The sequence below is a fragment of the Nanorana parkeri genome, unplaced genomic scaffold, assembly GCF_000935625.1.
Source record: "Nanorana parkeri isolate BGI_ZX_2015 unplaced genomic scaffold, ASM93562v1 scaffold129, whole genome shotgun sequence".
Taxonomy (NCBI): Eukaryota; Metazoa; Chordata; class Amphibia; order Anura; family Dicroglossidae; genus Nanorana; species Nanorana parkeri.
Window position 1 is genome coordinate 443,859 of NW_017306397.1, and position 22,253 is coordinate 466,111.

The following is a 22,253-nucleotide window of genomic DNA, read 5'->3' on the forward strand; positions in this document are numbered from 1 at the left end:
ATAAAACAACCAAAGTAAGCAGCAATTGGGCTTATACACAAACACCTAAACAGCAGCTTTTTAATACTGAATTATACATAATTTAACATTTGAAAGGGAATTGAAGCTAGCCATTGTGATCATTCATATCTTCAGGAAGATAGAACTTTGAGAAGACTGCTTTTAAGGTGATATTAAAGTTGAAATGTTTTATTCTTCTCAAAAGCTGATGAAATCACAAATAATGGCTGCTGCTTTTTGATGTTTAAAAGTTTTAGTTACTGCGGAAACAGCTGGTCCTCCGAGGCCCTGATATCCTGTTGTAGAGTGATTTCTTTCCCTAGCAGGGTCTTATGGAGCCACCCTGGTGTGTGTACTAATAAAATGCTTGTCTCCACAAACACATAAGCATGGAAAGGCAAGACACTCCCCGGCTCCTCATCCCGTGTTCCTCCCAGTAAGTAGATGCACAGCTTCTAGAGACTGTTCACTGTAGTATGTCTGCAGTCTCTGACCATCCACTGTAGTATGTCTGCAGCCTGACTCTCTACTCTAGTATGTCTGCAGTCTCTGACCATTTTTTGTTGCATTACTTACACTAAACGTTATGTGCAGCCCTTTGGTGATGTTGTGGGCCATGCTGGAGGCTTCCTGTATCAAGTAAGTTGACCAAAACTGTTCTAGATAATTCAGCTTTCTAACACGCTATATTAGAGTCAATTTCAATTTGATTTTTAGTTTTAGAAAGTCTGCTAAATGTGCAGAAATGTAATGGTGTCTCTGTAACATAATATTTGCCAGAAAAAAAAGTTTGGAGCTTCTATCACGTCTAAATAAAATAGTAAATCAAAGAAGCACATAAACAGCCCCACAATCCTAAGGCATTGAATATTTAAACTGTTTAGATAATGTTTCATGTATTAGAAATAAGGAGTATTTGGGTCAGAAAGATTGGAAATACAAAGATTAAAATGGCTTTCCATTAATACCCACAATTGTCAGTAACCCATAACAACCAATTAGACTTTTATCAGCCAAACTGCAATTTCCAGGGAAATTATCATCTCCGGCCTGACATATTGCACTTTGCAATGTGATATAAATAGAAGTCCAAAGGTTTTCTGTACATGTTTTATATACTTGGGCAGGGGCGTAACTAGAAATCACAGGGCCCCATAGCAAAATTTTGCATGGGGCCCCCGTGATTGCTAGTTATGCCACTTGCAGAGCCCACCGTAGACTCTCTATGGTGGGCTCTGCAAGGTCTCAGTTGCGCTGTACGCTTCTTACCTGTCACCTCCGTGGTCGCCGCCGCTGGGCCCCTGCCTCCTCTTCCGTTCCCGGGCTCCGCCTCCTTCTATCGACGGGCCCCGCCTCCTCTTACATCACGGGCCCCACCTGCTCTTACAGGTGAAACTCGAATAATTAGAATATCGTGCAAAAGTAATTGCAGTAAGTCCTGCAAAAGGGGCCCAAACCAAGTACTGAGTACATATGCATGCTTGTACTTTTCAGAGGTCCGATATTGTTCTATGTACAATCCTTGTTTTATTGATTGCATGTAATAATCTACTTTTTTGAGGTTGTGGATTTGGGGTTCTTGGGGTTTTCATGAGCTGTAAGCCATAATCATCACAATTATGACAAATCACGGCTTGAATTATCTTGCTTTGCATGTAATGAGTCTATCTCATATATTAGTTTCACCTTTTAAGTTGCATTCGTGAAATAAATGAACTTTGCACGATATTCTAATTATTCGAGTTTCCCCTGTAGATCGCTGGCCAGTGATGTGAGCGGAGGCGGGGTTGCTGTTAGGCGGGCCCCGCCTCCTTTACTGCAAATGCCGATGATCGATCGAAAGTTCGAACTTATTGAGTTCTGGGACCGGAAGTCATGCGGTCCTACAACTTGATAAGTTTGGACTATCGATAGAACACCGGTGTAACCGACCTATTCTGCCGCATCTGCTGGCTGTCACTGACACAGCTCCGCAGCGGCTGTGAGTTTGAACGTTTTCCTTCACAGCAGCTGCTGAGCTATGTCAGTGACAGCCAGCACCCGAGACGCCATAGCGACCCAGGCGGCCCACACGGCATCAGAGGGATGCCTGGCCGGGCCCCCCTGTGCACGGGCCCCATAGCGGCCGCCTGGGTCGCTATGGCGATTGTTACGCCACTGTACCTGGGACAAGGTTGCTGTTCATATATTATTACTAGGCTCCTAGGCTGCCACATAAAACTAGGTCTCTCACATATGCAGCTTTCTAAAGTCAGTATTTCCCTCTGGAATTCCTTACTAAGGAATTGTTATTTTCTCACATAACAAATGCCCGTTTTACATCATACAAGAACTGTTCTGTATGTGGTACATTTTCCAAATTATGTTTCTGTAGAAACAAACTCAGTAAAAGTTTGAATATTGTATATACATAAGTTAAGGTTTGTATTAAAGACACTGACTAAAATGAACACTGGAAACATGCAAATATTTTCTTCTGCTTTTTCCCCCTCAGTCTGGTATCATTCAGTATAAAGTAAAAACTGTGAGGTGCAAGCAATGTTAATTGTAGAATAGTAACCCATTTCCCAGTTTGATGCAAAACATTTGATGTCCGCACTTACACATGTCTACCTTAAAAGTGCACTTTGAAGTTTACCATGAAGATACATGATCAGGACACAACCATTCACACAACTTTCATCCAGAAATTCAAACATTTTTTTCAGTGTAAGGAATGTGAATTTTGTGTAAAACTTTTTATAAAACAGACCCCATTGGGTTTCTCGCAATTATTTATTCAAAGGAGAAGTATTGGGAGAGTAAAATGTGCTCTTCACAGTACTTAGACAGACATAAAACACTGCAGATGTCACATGCCTGCTCCATAGATCAAGAGCTGAGCAAATTGCTGATTGCTCAGCTCACAGTCTTCTCCTCGTAGGGAATCCCCCCTTTCCAGCGTTAATTTGAGGGACAGACAGGGGAGGGGGAAGGCACAGCTGGCTCCTCTTGTAGAGAGGCATAGAGAAGTTTCAATCAGGCAGCGGGGTGGATCCCGACAATATTGTCAGGATCTTTCCCAGCTGTAGAGCAGCTCTGCACTGTCAGCAAATAACAGGCAGTAGCCTGCTAGATGCTGACTTTGGGTCACAGGAGTACATTAGTAATTGTACACCTTTGACCCAAAAGAGGACTAAAGCCAAAAAAAGTGTCTGGCTTTAGTTCTCTTTTAAGGTCAGACCGTTGAGGTAAATTCTCTGGTTACAAGTAACCTGGAATTATGGGAAGAACCTAATCCTGAGCTTGTGTTTCTGCATAAAAGTTTACAAATTGTACCTACCTATGACCAGATGAAAGGTCATTATGACATTTGCATGATAGTTGTAGTATTTTGTATCTATTGAGTTTTTACAATTTACTACTATTTTCTTATGCACACATTATCTTGTGTAAACCTCATCAAAGTTTTATACCAGGATGTAGCTGTCAAGTCCCCAAATATACACGGTCTATAATGTTGCAGCTATTCATATGGACTTTGAACGTTCAATTCTGTTCACGTCTATTTTCTCTGCTTTGAAAACGTTGCTTGACAACGTTTTTTGCACATTGTACTTTGCACCGATTAATTTTTAATGGCCTTTTGCTGCTTGCCCAAAGACAGTTTAAAGTTAGAATGGGATTTGGAGGACAACAGACATGAAAACAGACTTCATTCCTACGTATTTTTTAGGTTTTTTTAAGCAGGAAGTGGTGCAAAATCTGATTCAGACGTATTTGTTTCCATTATTGGTGAAGATAAGAAAAGTACACTGAAGTAAAGTAAAGTAAACTGAAAATTCCTTCAAATAACCATAGTATATATTTTAGCAATACAATACCCTCAATACAAATCCATGATATACAAATCATGTATCAAAATAAAGCCAACTATAACTACTTCAACTCTCATACCTGTATACCACTTATGGATCAAAGCAATTTTTAGTTGTCTGCTATGAGCCCTATTATTTAGCAATAACTTTGTCATAACTTGTTATTACTAAGATAACTAAGTAATATATGTTGTATATATTTTGGTTTAGCCAAAGCAAAACTTTCTTTTGGTGAAATTGTCTTGCAAAAATGATTTATTAGTTATGCAATCCATAAATAAAAATGTAACAAAACTAACAAAAGAACACTTTTTCTTTCTAATTTGATCAGTTTAAAAAAACAAACAGGATTTTGATTGAGTGGTTGTTGTCACCCCAGGACAGGAACTATGTTATTGGCAGAATCACCCGGTGAAAATAAAAAGGAAACAAATGTAGCCACCAAATGGTAAGCTGCAATGTATAATTTTTTTTATTTTGAGTTTAGTTAGGTTTTATTTAGAAGTGCATGCATATACTTAAAACCTTATGCTAGTTATATGTGTGTGAAAGATTGTTAAAGGGTTTTTAAACCCTCCGGTGTTTTTGCATATATCTACTGCTAGCAAGCAGTAGATATATGCAAAAAGTGTAAAAAAAAAACCCCAAAAACCTGCTTTAAAAGCGGTTTAAACTTACCTGTGTCTTTCCTGCGCGCTCCCGTCTGAAAATGTGAAACTTCTCGTGCAGCCGCAAAGGATCTTGGGGCGGGAGCATGCGCATTTCACATTTTCGGCCGGGAGACGAGGAGAGACACAAGGTAAGTATATGGACGCGTGCACCCGCATGCAGACACCGTGGGACAGGAAGTGCCAGCAAGGACAGAGGTGTCAGCGCTAGATCGGAGACCCGCAGCAGCGCTGGAGGGACAGATGAAAACAACAGGAAAGAAGAAGATCGGATTAAGAAACATAATTTAAGGTAAGTGCTTTAATTAACATTGGGGGGCGGGGAAAAAATCTTTGACTTTAATGTCACTTTAACTGCCTCCGGGCCGGCCGTAGTAGAAAAAAAAAAAAATTAAGTTAAAAATTTAAATTAAAGTTACACATAAAAAAAGAATAAAAAAAGAATAAAAAAAAATTTTTAAAGTCCCCACCCATACATACACGCATGCAAACATGCGTCGGGGGCGCATACGTGCGAAAAAGACGATTGCGCCCATTGCGCCGCACATGTTGCATATCGCCGCGAACGTCGGAGTGAGAGCAATAAGTCTAGGGCCATCAATCACTGATAACACTAAACTGATGAGCGGTAAAAGCTTTTAAAGTGTCGCCTATGGCCATTTTTGGGTATGGTAGTTTTCTGCAATTTCGCGGGTGCGCGCAATTTTAAAGCTTGACATGTTTGGTGTCTATTTACCCGACGTGACCCGATCTTTTATATTTTACCAAAAAACTGGTTAATAATAAATGTTTCCTAACATAATGTAAAAAAAACTTTTTTTTTTCAAAATTTTCTGTAATTTTTCCTAATTATAATAAAAAATAAAAACCCCAGTGGTGATTAAATACCCCCAAAATAAAGCCCTATCTGTCCCCAAAAAATGGTATAAAATTAATTTCAGTACAGCGTTGCATGACGGAATAAACGCCAGTCAAAGGACTGCAGCGCTGAACACTGAAAAATGGCCTGGCCAGGAAGGGGGTCTAAACACCTGGTCTTGAAGTGGTTAATGTTAATGTATTTTATCTGCTCTTGACATTTATATAAAGGGTATGCAGACAAACACAAAAAAGATTATTTTGGATTAGCAATGGTGTGTCATCAGACATGACTGTGAATTAAATGGCAAAGTTACATAGTTACATAGTATTTGAGGTTGAATAAAGACATAAGTCCATCAAGTCCAACCTATTATGTGTGTGTGTGTATAGGTTCATGAGTGTTCTTATTCTTAAGAGTACCTGTACATTACGGTCTCTCAGGAAGTCGTCCAAAAGCTTCTTGAATGATTCCAGACTATTTGCGGAAATTACTGCTTGAGGCAGCGAGTTCCAGACCCTAACCGCGCAAAGTGAGAAGAACCCCCTTCGCCCCTTGTGTTTGATTTTTTTTTCTACCAGTTTTAGGTGGTGTCCTCTAGTCTTTGTTACGGAATTAATCTTAAAGAGTTTGTTGCTAATGTTGCTATGACTATTGAACATTTTGTACATGAAAATCATGCCCCCCCTTAATCTCCTTACTTCCAACGTAAACATGTTTAAATTTAGTAGCCTTGTCTCATAGTTCTGGTCCTCCATCCCCTTGATGAGTTTGGTCGCCCTCCGCTGGACTTTCCCCAGTTCAAGGACAACCTTTCTGTGGACCGGTGCCCAAAACTGCACCGCATACTCCAGGTGTGGCCGAACCATTGATGTGTAAAGTGGCAAAATTATAGACCTATCCCTGCAAAACATTCCCTTCTTGATGCAGGACACGATTCTACTAGCTTTGCTTACAGCAACCTGGCACTGTAATCTATTATTCAGTTTATGGTCCACCATGACCCCCAAATCTTTAGTTAAGAGTCAAACAGTAGGGTCTCCAGGGCAAATTTAAGTACTACTGGAACACTCATATACAAGTGGAGAGCAATCTGGTTTAAGCACCGCTCACATTTACAGTCTGGGACTTGGAAAAAGAAATGCTCATTTAAACTGAATTTTAAAGCCATTTGGCAAACGTGTTACCATATTTCAGTTGTATTATTAAAACAACATTCTTCTCTTTTTCCCACTGCTGCTTCTAAACATAAACTACCAGGGACCAGCTACTGACTGTTCAAACCCTGCAAACCTCTGAACTCTAGGAAATGCCATAAATAAATGATGGATACTATTCCTGACCTAATAACATAAACATGACAATGAGGATTCTATTTGCAGTCTCGACCGTGCTCCTAGACCAGAAAAATATCTCACCAGTGAATTAATCATCAACAGGGTGACATGAGAATGAATTGATATAATCATTCCCAGATGATTAAGGGCTTGTGCACACCAGACCGCATTTTCCTGTGTTTTTTTTGAAGGAAAATAAAATTCATGGTTCAAAAGAAAACAATGCTAATCAATAGGAGCTGTTCACACCAAATGTCCTACTATGTTGATGAGCATTGCATAATAGTGTTTTTGGCATACTCGTCTGCATTTTTTTAATGCACGTCACTTCTTTGGGATCATCTAAAATATACCTATAGGGACACTTTGATTAATGGGGTCCTCAGGACAAATAGAGAGGGTGCATCTCCCTAATGTGAACACAGACAACAGTAAAAATCTGGCAGGTGTCCTAATACCTCTCCAGTCTATTCCAAATAATATTTTAAAAAAAAGTTTGGGTTTCAGTTGCACTTTAAATGTGGTGGCTGTATTCATTAATTTTATGGCTTCCCCTCTTTATTTTCACCTGGTAATCTTTCAGCTAACACACTCACTAATTCACATGGGGGGGAAGAAGATTAGCAATTTCCACAAAAGAAACATAGGATTGTTTTCCTTTCTGCAGCTCACAATATTTTTAGCCTAAAAGTAGAAAACTAATGCAGCCACCACATCTAAGAACTGGTAAACTGCATATTATTATGTTTTTGCTCTTGAGTCTCGTTATCCTTTACAACCAAACTCTAGTTTTTGTACCCTATGATTGCTTTGGAGCACCCCCACCTTTTTTTCCCCAAAAAGGATGTGGTTAGGATGGAGCCCAGTAGCAGGGATACTCATACCGATGGCAAGTATCTACTATATATATATGTATGTACATACTGCTGTATATATGTATGTACATACTGCTGTACTGTACTATGTATATACTGCTGTACTTGTTATTGTCCTTGCCCTGACCTTAGCCTGTTAACCATTTATGAACCTGCTAGCCCTGACTTCTAGAACTGTCTGACCATGCGTCTGTATTTCCCTTTTGTACTGCACATCCGGTACTCCCTTAGAAGAAGGCAAACTCATCCATCCATGCTTTGTTACCCCTTCTCGACAGATGACGGAACTATTCCGTCACGGTCTTTCAGTTAATTAAAGACCGGTGACAGAATAATTCCGTCATGCGGAAAAATGAGCGCTGGTCCATGGAAGGACCAATGCTCATGGGGTTCATGCTGTTGCTGGGTCCCTCGGTGTCCGAGGCAGACCCTCAAGAGCAAATTAGGTGGTCCCAGCACTGTGATCACTGCGATAGCTAATCACAGTGATCACAGTGCTGTTACAGCCACTGATCTGGCTTGCAGGTCACTGTGTTGTGGAGCTGAAAGCCGGATCAGTGTGCTACAAAAGTGATACCAAGTATCTCTAAGGAGAATACATCATATCCTCAAAATACTAAGCATCAAAAGCCCCTGAAAAAAAAAATACCGTCTAGTACCCCCTAGTTTAAAAAAAAGTTTTAAAGTTTCACACTAAAATTGTATTTCACTCCTTGGATTTTGTGACCTATAAATCCCAAAATAAACTGAAATCCCGGACATATGATATACCCTTTAAATCAGGACAAATAAAATAATGTATTATGAATTATTTTCTATTAGCTATGTAAACAACATTATTGCCAAAACGTTTTTTCATTTTTTTGTATTTTTTATAACAGAAATAAGCATTTCTAAATGCATATATCACATCAAATTAAAGCCAATTTTGTCCTTTAAAAACAGTATATAACATGTGTAGGTGCAATGTATGAGGAAGATGGAATTTATGGTTAAACAAACGCATAGCAAAAATGGCAAAATTGCTCTGGTCCTCAGGAAATGAATGTTAATGGGGATGTTGGAATCAAGTGATTTTAAAATCTTGTGTATGGCCAGCTTAAGTATTGCAGAGAGAGCTGTTTTACTTTGTTTTACATATGCTGCGTAATAAAGTAAGAAGAAAAAACATGCTACAATCCAGCTTTAAAAGGAAACCTGTGCTGTCAAAGATAAGGCGGCAGCTTTGCTCACCTCTTGCTGAAAATGCTGATTATCTAACGTCAATACTTTCTACAATAATGAACTGAACCAACGATGGAGCAAATTAAGTCAGCGCGAAATAAGAACTCCTGATAGGTTTGCTTAAACCAGATTAGTGTCTCAAAATACTTTTGTCATTACGTTAGCTCAAAAACCGGGGGAAATAGCATTTTTAACAGTGGCAATCTCCAAATTTCTCTCATCACAGGATCCCTTTTAAATGCATGAAAAAAAAATCCATCGCACAAACAGAATAGCCAAATAAATTGGGCACTGTAAATCTACATAAAGTCTGCCAAATTACACAGCATATAATCAAAGCTGTGTTAACTACAATGGCACCTGTTGGCCGGGGCCTAGAGCAGAAGGGTTAGAAGGGGCAGCGCAAATCCTCAAAACCTCCAAACTGTGACAACTTTTTCCTTATGTGGTTTCTCTCTTCTAGTCACCCCTGGACATTTGTTAACTAATTCAGCAAAATGAAATGGAAAAGAGCGCAGTGGATGATAAGAGGAGTCAAAAATTACTTTTTCGGCCAGGAAACATAAACAAAATTTTCTTGCTGTTGATTGGTTGCCTGTGTAGCGCTGCATGTAAAGCAGAGAGCATGCTTTTGTCAATAGAGCATTCTAGCAGTAATTTCTACTAAATTTGTACAAAAGTGTCAGGATTTAGGTCTGTCTAGGTCAGCAGGATGTCTAAATACAGACCTGCATATAATTTGACCTATATCATTTCACTAAGATATAAATATATACACTGTCTGGCGGAAAAAAAAAGTCACACACTCTAATATTTCATTGGACCACCTTTAGCATTGATTATGGCAAACATTTGCCGTGGCATCATTTTGACACGCTTATGCAATTTCACAACATTTATTTCCATTGAGAGTTGCATTAATTTTTCACCAAAATCTTGTAGTGATGATGGGAGAGTTTGTAAAGTCTTCTCCAGCCCATCCCAAAGATTCTCAGTGGGGTTAAGGTCTGGACTCTGTGGTGGCCAATCCATATGTGAAAATGATGTCGCATGCTCCCTGAACCATTCTTTCACAATTTGACCCCCATGAATCCTGGTATTGTCATATTGGAATATGCCCATTGTGCCATCAGAGAAGAAAAAGATCTATTGATGGAAAACCTGGTCTTTCGTTGCATCAGGGAACATAACGTTGGTAAACCTAGACCTATTATCCAATGGAATGCTCTTACCTATTTGCTTAACTAAATCCAAGTGGTGACTTTTTTTTGGCCAGGCAGTGTAGTTTGTCATGCTAAATTAGAACACTAGCTAAAAATAAGATACAAATGAAGAGCCCATTAAAAAATACAATATTAAACTAGCTTTTGCTGCAATATTCACCTTCAACCCAGAGATTTCCCCATGCAGTACTTTTTTCTACCATGTGCTGTCTTTAGTCTAATGGTCAGCATCATGCAACCCACTTCTTCTGAACCCAGGTCACTCTAAACCTGCCCCAGCCTGTGACTGGACAGTGAAAGGAAATGCAGCACAGTGATGAAGTTATCTCTCTGTTGCTCTGCTTTTTTCTACTATCAGCATGCTGCTTGTCAGCATATTAATTAGCTCGCCTTGTGCTGCTGCTTCCTCTCACACTTTAGCCATGCTGTACAGGGACTGCAAGAGGCTCATATCAGTTTAAATTCAGGTACTTACACAGCTTTTATTTGAAAAATACATTTAATGGTTACAGAGCTGCATACATTTTATAACCACCAAGAGCTCAGCTTAAAGCCCATCTCCGGACAAATCAATACAACTACTGCACGGGTTAACTGCTCATTTATGCCGTGGGGACTGGAAAAAGCTATTTTACTTACCTGATCCCTGCTCCAGCTAGTTCCCCTTCAGGCTGCTAGACCAGTCTTCACAGCCTCCTCTACCCTTTGATCCAGTGGTCTAAGGACCATTGACATCACATCTAATGCAGTTTCCATAGACCTACATTAGATGTGAGCACATACAGGCATATTCCACCAGCTGGAGCGAGCGGGAGAGAGGTGATTGCTGACTGGCGGCAGGGCGGGGATCAGGTAAGTAAAAGTACTTTACTCCAGGTCCCCTAGGCATAAATGAGCACATAACCCTTTCAGTACTTGGGTAGCGCCACTGCAATGGTAGTTTTTTGGTTTTCCCAGAGATGGGCTTTAAAAAAAAAAAACATGAATAGCAAACTTTAGCAGCAGCCTAAAAAAATACTGTAATTTATCCCAAGCATAATATCTTTCCTGGGCTCATGTATTTACCTCTGGATGATGTACTGTCTGAATCACAGAAACTTCACTATAACTACAGAATCAATTTAAGAATGCAGCATACTGCCAGTGTAACAAATGTTCTCATTAAGTGCTTCAAACTACAAAAATAAAACCATTTTTGAAAAGGTACAAAAGATAAGACTGTAATTGGACAGCCAATCAGCCCTTTAGAAATGTGTTATTTGCAAAGACCAGCAAGAACATATCGGTTTTTGTCCACTTAACAGTGTATTCAATACAAAGCACTTGTTGTCGAACACTCTTACATAAGAAAATTGTGCGCTAGTTTCCCTTCTAAAGAATAATGTCGCCAAAGTCTCCCTTGATATTAGTGATATTTATTAAAACAATATAATTAGCAGCTTCAGGAACAAAATGTTCTCAGCTGCGTCTGAACGTTCATTTACTTGCAATCATAATACTTTGTTATTATTGCCATTTTACATAATTCAGTTATAACATCTGAATGTTTGTGATGTGTAACAAATGCATCCTACCTTTTTCTACCATTCTGAAGAATTAACACAGTAATCACTGGCATCAACAGCACAGGGTTTGTCATTACCATCTCCTATGGGTGTAGGTTTAAACAATTTGCAGAGATATGCAAAAGTCTGTGAGTGTTTGTTGCGAACAGAGGCAAAAACAAATGTTACTAGTATATTTTCTGTTCATGTTGAATGCAATATTAGGAAAGTACCCCGTTGTGGGCACCAGAGGGAGATGAGGAGCAAAGGAAATAAACACTTTATTCTTATGCTTTTCAGCTCCACCCAGTGGCCATAATGCGGTATTTCTCTGATATAACATTCGACTTGAAAAGGAAATATACTAAGTTAGTTTTCATAATAAATTGCACACAACTTTCGCAGAGTTTCACAGGATGAGTGGCTCTCTGAATTATTTATAAATACACCACTTAAAGTGCAACTCCAGCCAAATCTTTTTTTTTAGAAGGTTTCTATACGGAAGCAAGGCTTTGAACCTCTGTGGAATGTTTTATTAATGCATGTGGGGAGATTTCACTGCACTTCCTGTCCACAGAGACACCACAGGAACCAAGTAAAAGATTTCTAAAAAAAATAGGGTAAGTGGCAACTATTTCTCACTAGAGAAATAGTTGCCACTTTTAGAGAAACTATTTCTCATTAAATATTACCTCTGTTCCTTTTCTAGTGACAACCCTACAATTTGAAATACCCCTTCACCTTCTTTTCCAGTGACAATAGTCCGCAGGACAAATAGTGAGGCTAGGTCTCCCTAACCTGGACACAGAGTGCAATAAAAACCTGACATGGGTTCACCAATACAAACAAAACTTAGAGCTACATTTTAAGAGCTACATTTTAGCTTACCCTTGGGGTTAAAGAGGCATGCACATCTTTTATAAAATAGTAACTGCTTCCAATTATCAAAAGTGCCTGACACAAGCTGAACCGTAAGGCTTTTATTTTTGTTACACTGCTCGGATAAAACACATTACTGCTTATTACATGACCCAACTGTATGGATCAATGAGAAATGTGTGCTAGTCAGGCCGTGTTTACACAGATCTCAGCTAGAATAAGAACAGTATAAACAGAAAGAATTTGGGAAGCTTTCTGCAAGCTTGCAGCAGCTTTCATGAAACCATTATAACTGAACTTAAGCTTTACCTGCAGTCTTGCACAGTTGTACAGGCTCCTCTCCTATATTGAAATGTATTACTCTGATTTCACTGCACATTGTGAACATCTTACAGTGTATATCAGAAGCTGCAGCAAGTCACATAAAGCCCACCTCATTTCCTGGCTGGAGGAATGTACAGCATGATCTTGCTCTTTTACTCATGGAGGCTCAGCATCAATTGTGGACCTAGTGTAAATGCAGCCTGCCTAGGAAAACCAAATCCTCCAGACTGATATACACCCATCAAGGCATTTTGATATTTGCAACTTCTCCCAACAGCCAAAATGGAATTAGCATGCTGATAAGAGGGAAAACGGAGGAACCAGGAAAGTCAAAGTATAAGCAGATTACACTTCAACTTCAAAGAACTCTTTAGTTTCAGTTTGGGGGTGGGAGTGCTGACTGTCAATTTAACTACCTTACGTCCATGGCCGTTTGTGAACGGCCAGATGGACGTCTGCTCAGAGCGGGAGGGCGTCTTAAGACGTCCTGCCCCTCCCCCCTCTCGTGTCCGCGCTGAGCGCCGCACACGAGAGGGAAAACCGTCAGCATGTAAACAGCCAGCGATGGCTGTTTACATACAAGCGGTCAGGCGTCTCTAGAGACGCCCGATCGCTTGCAGAAATGCTATATGCTCCAGCAGGATTTTAACAATACTCAAGTAATGCTGAACTTAATGAAGCTTGCTAGCAGCTTGATAAAAGTGACACTCAGCACTTCCACTAAGATCTGTGTGGAGGTATTTAAAAAAAAAAATATGCCAGCAATGTACACTGAGTCTACATGAAGCAGACATATGTAGTTGCTGTATATGAACACAGAAACTTACTTTTGTGTCTTTTTCATCTCCGATTTCAGCTGCTTTTGAAATGGCTGCCTCTGTGCTCTGCAAGCAGTCTGTGTAAATTAACACTCTTGCTCTGAGCTCTCTCCCCCAATTCATTAGTATTCATAGTGGTAAACCCCCCCCTGGACAGTGTATTGTGACCTGGAAAGCAGTGCTGGTGTGCAGTGATCTTGTTACAATGACTCACAGGGAGGGGGCCAGCTGCTTTACAATCCGACCCTAGTGTCAGACTGGGTTTCCTGTGGAGAACATTTTCTAGGACTCATGTGAGTCATGAAAATGTGCACACATATACATCATTACTGCACCTCTACATTACCACAATAAATGCTAATCACTTACAAAGGTGGAAATGGGATTTACAATCCCCAAACTGGAGCTGAACAGGAAAAGGGTTCAACAAAGCTTGTCGAAAGCTCTCTAAATGCTCTGTAAATGTTTGCCATATACAATGTGCTCTTATACAAGCTGAAGCCCATGTGAAGGGCTTGTTCACACCATCTCCAGACTGGAGCATTTTTTATCTGCACCAAAAAAGCATACATAGTAATTCCAAGGTTTTACATGAGGCTACCCTGTACGTCCCATCACACAGTGCCTATATGACTGGCCACGTACACTGTACGTGACGAGTTATATCAGGCTCTGTAATGCCGGTATCCACTGATTCTCAGCAGTTACCAGTCATTAATGAATGTCTCATCATTGAGGCATTCATTAATGAAATAGTTCAGCTTTTGTAAAAGCTTCTTTCTTTAATTAATGAAAGAATGAAGCTGTTACATGCAAATACGGGAGCGCTAAATAGCAATCCCGTATTTGACAGCTGAAAATAGCAGAGAGGTAGCAGAGTGAGTGACCTATCTGCTATTTGCTTTGACAGCTGGATAGACCATGTCTATGATACATTTCAGGCAAAGAGATACAAGAGATACAATGTATCTCTTTGCCTGAAATGTATCACTTATGATCGTCTAGGCAAGATCAGAAACCTTTAGTGAGATCTGAATCTGACATGCTGTCAGGATCAGTCTCTAAGGTTATTATCAGCTGTTCCTACGTTTGGAGCAGCCTAACAATAGCCAAAAATTTTAAAAGTTAATTTATCAAGCAGTCATGGTGGTTTTTTACTTTTTTTTTACAAAGTGTAAAAAATAAAAAATAAAGTGTAAAACAAAATTAGGAAAATAAAAATTATATATATGTTTTATACTATAATTATTAAAAAATTCTAAAAAAAATTATAATCAAAACTTGTGAAAAAGTGTTTTTTTCTAGTTTTTGTCCTCATTTTTTTATATTTTATTCAAACTAAGTGAGGCGTTAGGTACACATGTTTGATAAAATTATATAGCCCTATCTGTCCTCTCAAAAACAATATATAATATGTGTGGGTACATTTAGTAAGAAAGTACATTACTGCTGTGTAGGAATCGCACAGCAAAAATGTAAAAAGTGTGTCAGTCATTTATGAACAGAAACTGAAAACTAGCTCAGTCATAAAGGAGTTAACAGCTACTCTGAGAATAGGAAACCTTAAACACGTCCCATTGGGTACAATGGATCCTTCATTGTCCTGCACAGAACAGTACAAGATAAACAACCTTTATGATCACAGTTTGCAATAATAATTGTAATAGAAAGGTGAAGGTACACGATGATTAATGAATGCCAAAACCTTAAGCTTAGTAGGTTCTGTTTCTAAACCTGACTGTCCGGGGTTATATTTTATGGCAATACAGAACTTACAAACATGGATATATAGAGTAATAATAGAGTAATAGAGTGCACATAAGTCAAAAACAAGGAAATTAAATGGAATTGTTGTGTTGTCACTGTTCAGTTCAGAGAATGCGCATTTATACATGTCAGAAAGTTCAAGATTAAAGCATAGCGCTCAAGCCTGAAAGGGGCACATCATTCAACATTGCAGCAGACATACTTTTTCACCCTGATAGTGATCTCCCTATATTGTCTTGTGATCACGGCAGCAGTCGTCATGGTAATAACAAAGAGATGGTTTTTCATTCATTCTGGAGACAACCAGACTCCAAGGCTTAAGCTGTTTAATTTAATCTGGCCCCTTATTAAGGATTACATTTGACAGCAAATGAGGTCAAATAAAATAGAGATTGCTGATTGGAAAGCTTCTTTATCATTCGCTTTCTTGAATATGAATACGCAAGTGAACAATATGTTAGATGGACCTGCATTTAGTTGTGCTTCCCTAGCCAATGTAGCAATCAATATTGTATTACCTTGCACAGTTAAAAAACATAAGGCATAACTTGCCTGAAATGTTATCAGTTACAGTAGAAGAAAATTGCTAAGCCACTTTTACCCTTTTGTTTGTAGTCTACAATACTGCAGAAGGCAAATGGACATGCATATGATGTATGACAAACTACCAGTATTTACTGCCCATTGTAGATGCCATTAGGAGCTACAAAAAAAGTATCTAATACAGTTGTACTATAAAGTACATTATGCTATGAATATCTATAAAAACATAAATAGGTGGCTTCATGATTCCACCTGATAATAATTTCATCATAAATACTCCAGACACAACAATAATGGAGTAGTAGAATGTTGTCATGAAAATGGTGCGTGGTTTCCTTCTGTAAAGGCAATTTAAAGTGTAAAGTCTAATAACCCAATGCATCCAATTAGAAATCAGTTCTTAACTGACCTCCCCTGAATTTGTACCTGTAGTTATGGGTTATACCATTCTCCACAAAGTTATTAAAGTGAAGAATGGCTTTTAACTCATTATTAGGAAATATTTAATGGTGAAAAACATTTCCCAATAAAACATATACTTTTCTTACTAAGGCAGGAATCCCTAGGTACTGGTTTAATACTGAGATGCAAGTATACAAGATGTTAAAAACATCTGACAAACTATGGTTCATAGGAAGGAATAGATGTCCCCACCATGGGGGTCTTCCCCCAAGTGCCTCCTAGTTCTAACTAAATAGACTTTTTATGCCAATCAGTGTGGTACCCTACTTTCAGCTGGATCTTCCACAAGGTTACATGAAGAATGCATCACATGCGTCATGTCTTGGCACTGATCCAAATGTTACTTCCATGATGTTAATGCGTAAGGGGCAACAGAACTGAGAAGTGGAATCCCTCCTTGAATAACCCACTAGATAAGTTAAAATACCAATGCTAATTACAATGCTATACTCAGTTCAGAATTACTTATTTTAAGGTATTCCCCATATCAGTCATGCAAACTAAATTACCCAAATGAGTAGGCATCTTGGTAATAAGTTGTAAAAAAACCCCTTTAATTTTTAAGTTGAAAAAAAACGGAGGGACGGCACTGCTGCACTAGCGGGTTGCCGTCTCCAGACGGCATTCTTTTTTCTGCTCACACGCGCAACTGATAACACTAAACTGATGAGCTGTAAAAGCTTTTTGGGTATTATCGTTTTTTCAGGTTTCGCGCGCGCACGCAATTTTAAGGCTTGACATGTTTGGTGCCTTTTTACCCGACGTGACCCTGTCTTTTATATTTTACCAAAATTTGGGTAATAATAAATGTTTTATCATTTAATATAGGGGAAACGGAATACAAATAAAGATGATATTCCGAAGCAGAATGGTGTGCGGACAACATATCTTCATCATTTTGTTGGAAGATTTCCCCCCTACCTCCTGTTTTGGTGAATTTTCTGCGACAACACTATAACAAAACATTGTAGCAATTGTGACAGTAAAGCCTATCTCTGTGGTATTTTGGAAGTATTGTGAAGAGAACTTACCTGATCCCCGCTCCCCTAGCAGTTAGCACTCACCTCTTTCCCCCCAGCTTCTGGAGTGTCCCTAGGTGTCTGCACCTTTAATGCAGGGCTATGGGCCTTGCATAGGAAGTGACAATTCAAGTGGACCTCCGAATGCTGGAGCAGAGGCAGGAAGAGGCCGCAATGCTAGTCTTGAGAGCAGACATCAGGTAAGTAAGAGTTCCTTAGATAGGTTTCCCAAGCAGTTAGCTCTTTAAGAGCAGGAGTAACCCCACTGCAAGGGAAGTGTTTTTTTTTAAACTGGAGACGGCTTTAAGCATTAAATGACTGAAGATCGTGTGTGAGGTCAGGCAGCTTACAGACCAGCAACTTTCAGACTTCAGCTGCTTGTCTGGGCAATGACAGTTCCTACAGTTATATCACCCATGTTTTACAGTCTACACACAAAATGTTAAAAAAGTATTGTTGTGTTGTATTCATAAAGAGTAACACTTTAGTAAAGTATAACAATCACGATCTAGAGAAGCTGGAGAGAAAAATTGGTCCATCGTGTGTCTTAATGCCTATGGCGTTTGTTCCACTCTTATTTCTTCTTTGAACATTCTCCTTTGTTCTAAGCATCTCATAAGATTAGAGCCAATCTCATATCCTACCATAGCACAGCAATGCAGAGGGGAAAGAGCTAGTTTATGTTTGTCATGAGAGAAATGTGGAGCATGCTATTGCTGACCTCCTGTAAATGCTATTTGTTTGGCTGTTTTGTTGATTCTTCTGGCATCACTAGCCAGAAGTAGATGCAGTAAATGAAGGGAAGAAAAAAATTGCCTGATCTGCTTGCATGTTTCAGATCAGTTATTCAAATATATTGAAGCCAGAGGGTAAGCATGGCAGGCTGATAAAACCAAACCCAAAAGTGAAAATCTAGCAAATTAAATTTCCTAGATTGCTGAATAAAAAATTGTTCTCGCTGATGCCAAATCAGAATGCACAAAGAGAGGTAAACTGGGGCTCCAAGTGGACAAATGCTGCATGGCATCAAAAATATAACAATAATCCTACATTATGCTAGCTATTTGAAGCAATATTTATCAGGCGTACAAACTGTCAACATGGAGAAGAAGAGAAATCAATATGGCCATGTTTATTCAGGGTGTCATAAATAATGCCTGCAGTCAGTATAATCTGTTTCTGGTACGAGCAATATTTTCAAGTGCTTATCTTTTTATAGAACAAAAATGAAAAGCTACGTACTGGTAGGTTTCTTCAGGCTGCAGATCCTCAATGACATAACTTGTTACATTCCCTACTGTGATGCTATTATCTCCCATGTCTATGTGGTAAGAAATAATTTCTGATCCATTGCAGCACGGTTCATCCCAGTTGAGCAGTAGGCACACCGAAGAATGTACTGTGCATGATTCTAGATGGGCACCTTCCGTCACATACAGGTTGGGCACTGCACATGGGGTGGAAGCTGGCGTTCTGCAGCTCACTGTATCGCTAAATGGTCCAGCTCCAGACAAATTTACAGCCTACGGGGAAATAAGTAACAGTAGACAATTAAGTGGCAAGAAATACAGCTAAATAAATTCGCAGTCAAGAATTGCATTAAGATTGGTAAAAGCCAGTCAATACATTGGGTTTTATTGTTGTAAGGTACTTAAAGGTATGCCCCTGTACCAAATTGGACAGATTTTTGCACAAACTGAGCCAACTGTTTTTCTTGCGGACACCAACAAACAAAAAGTTTTGGCTCTCATTGGGCAGTTGTCTACTGACAACAATTCTTGTTATGTCTGGTTTACAGCTTCTATAGAAGTTGCATTACAATCTAGATTAAAGCTATGTTCTTGTGTGAGGAGAGCAGGATTTGAAAAAGCAGAGATGAGGAAATGAGAACAAAGCAGGAGAGTGGAGACCTGAGACTGGATGCAGAAACTAGAGTAACTACAGAGAGAAGCACAGACCAGAGATCAAGTACAGAAGAGGAGGTAAACAGAGACGGGAGAGCAAGAGCACAAGAGGAAGAAACTGGGCATACAAAAGGAGAAGACTGAAGACCAGTGAGTGGGAACAGAGGAAGGCAACAGAAGAAAATAGTCACAGAGGACAAGGATGACATTAACTAGAGAGTAGCAGGGCCAGGGGAAGTAGCATTAGGAAACACAAGTTAAAAGATGGGGAGGAAGATAAGAGGGGAGTGCAGGGATTTTTGATGTGATATGGACAGTGAAGGTTAGTTACTGGGGGTCTTCCCATGTGAAGAGGGGACACAAAGGACATATATGAGGCAGATGATGAGAGGATAATGGACGCAGGGACCACTTTGCTGCAGAGATGCGAGTAGAAGTCACTTGTTGGAGGTATAGAGGGTGAGAAAATAAATCATGGTGACTGGGTGCATGTCTGAGACGACTGTATATACAAGCTAACATCCTATAAAAGTTGTAGAGTGACATCCTGGCTTCTAGTGTTAGCTCTTTGAGTTGGTACATTTGCTTCTGAATTCTCCACAGAAGGCCAGACATTAGTTTTTCCTTTAGACCATATATCGGATGGAATTCAGTGGGAAATGTGTTCAAGGAATAATTTTTAAATATCATAGACCAGTAATCTCTGGCAGTAGAACCGTCATAAGCATTGCCTTTTGTGCTAAAAATATTTTAGGCTTCCAAGTTTGTCTTAAAGGGTATCTATGGTCAAAAACTAAAATTGTATTTCTTTATTTAATTTCCACTACTAATAACCATATTGATCTAAAAGTGTGTAAACTTACTTATTGAAGATGCCCATAGGATGTAGTTGCACTAACACCATTTTTTCTCATCCCTGTGAAAATGCACTTCCTTGTGTCACAAGGATAGATGGAGCCTATCTTCTGAACAACAACTCAATGTCTGAACAAGGTAACATGATTACTGCTAGCTGAAAGCAATGCATTATAGGCTATGTAGTCTTGAGAAATCGAGATTGCATCACATCAAGCAGCAGGGAAAGAGATAGTGATAGAAAGTTATGTGCAGATGGAATTTTTTCCCATAAGCTTTCATAGCATTATCAAATCAACTATAATATGTATTCCTATAACAATGTTGATGTTTAAACTGTATATTGCAGTATATGATGTGATTTAGAACTCCTTTAATTTTGAAATATCCAGACGTACCCAGATATCTACATGTGAAAATAAAAAACAAATGTGGGCACCTTCCCCGTTTGTCTTCTGAAAGAAATACTGCATATATTGTAATTTAATGTAGTTATTTATTATTTAAACTAAGATATGTCATCAACTTGGCATCATTCTTAGTTAACCATCCATGTTAACTATCAAAGAGAACACACTTCCCCATGAGCTGTATTATTCCATTTCTGTGGGGTCACTGATCTTCTCTTATTCAAATCTAGAGCAGCAATGCCAAGTAAAGCTCTGGATATAAAATCTTAGGCATATGCCTGTTAACAGCTAAATGTAATACGGTGCCGTTTAGAGACACTTCTGAGCCTTAGAATGTATTCCGGTGTGAGTCATATCTGCAAAAAGGTTACAGACACTGAACAGCTCACAGCTTAAGAAGATTTTGGCAGCGTAAAAGTAAATAAAAAGTTAGCAGAGGTGACCCCTGACAACAGAGGTGCATTTCTCAACAAGCTTTTCACCACCTACATCTTCTTCTCTTTAAACAATATATAGGTAATGTAAATATATGTCTGTAATATGCAATTTGTCTGGAAAGTTTTAAAACATCTCTTAAAGGGGCATTACTCCCCTAATTGCAGTTGCCCCATGCAAGTCAAAAGAGGAAGGTCCTCTCAAATGCAGAAAATCATGTAGGGCCTTATTTTCAATTGTCACAGAAAAGCCTGGTAACCAACTAGGGTGATGTGGGCACAGGCCTGAGTGGGCAGATGAATGTACATGTACAATATGACTTCCTGGATGTTTGTTTGTTGGATGGCTGGCACATGAACATAGATGCTCTGATTCCATGAGCGATCAAGTTTACATGAATGGAGCAGCAAGGGAGTTCTGGTGCCAGATAAACTAGGGAGAGAGAACAGCAATCAGACAAGAGATCAGCATTTGCTCAGGCATCTGATAGTGTCCATAGACATGGTACTGTCACCCAATGTGGCTAATGTTGAGTGGATTATGTATCCATCATCTCAAGGCTATGACTAGCTTAAATGTTCAGCCAGCTGTCCTTTTAAAAGCATTGAAAAACACAAAATACAGTGATGACTAAAAGTATCTGCTGTCCATAGGCACCTTTGAGCTTGTTCCTTTATACTTTACATCCCGATAATTATTGGTAGTTAAGTGTAAGACAAACTGCCCTTTTAGCAGCTTCTATGTAAGAGACCTAGTGTGTTGATTTTATCATCTTTCAGTGAGCACTCTTTTTATTTAAATTTTCCAGTTTATGTTTTCACTAATAGGTTATACTATATTACATACATTTTAAAGACTTCATATTGATCTAAAACCACATTTTATAGTATTTAGATGTACAGTCCTTTCTAGGGATAACTCTAATTTTGCCCAAAAGGACTTAAGTTTTGCATAATCCAACTTTTTATGAAAAGAGAACAGTACAGAATAAATAGCATGGGTCCTTCAACAGGCTATGCATCAATTTCACATTTGAAAACATTCTGAGCAGGAAGTAATGATTACTCCTTTAGAAAGCGTAGAACATCTGTAGCAATCTTGACTAATGCTCCTATTTTGGTCAGGCTTGATAAGGTTTTTCTGATTGACAGTTTCTTCTATATAAATTTACAAACCGGTTGCTATGGTGAAAGGTGTTAATACAGTTTCAAGAGCTGGTTCAAGGACGTGCACTCAGAGGTAAATATAGG

General features: G+C 39.1%; 1 protein-coding gene across 1 annotated transcript in view; it reads right to left on the reverse strand.

Moving 5' to 3' along the window:
- Positions 1-22,253, reverse strand: part of FNDC3B (fibronectin type III domain containing 3B) — a 297,291-nt gene that overhangs the window by 36,138 nt on the left and 238,900 nt on the right. Inside the window, exon 22 of the mRNA XM_018553783.1 lies at positions 18,642-18,922. Coding sequence (XP_018409285.1) covers positions 18,642-18,922 — 281 coding nt within the window. The remainder of the gene's footprint in view (positions 1-18,641; positions 18,923-22,253) is intronic.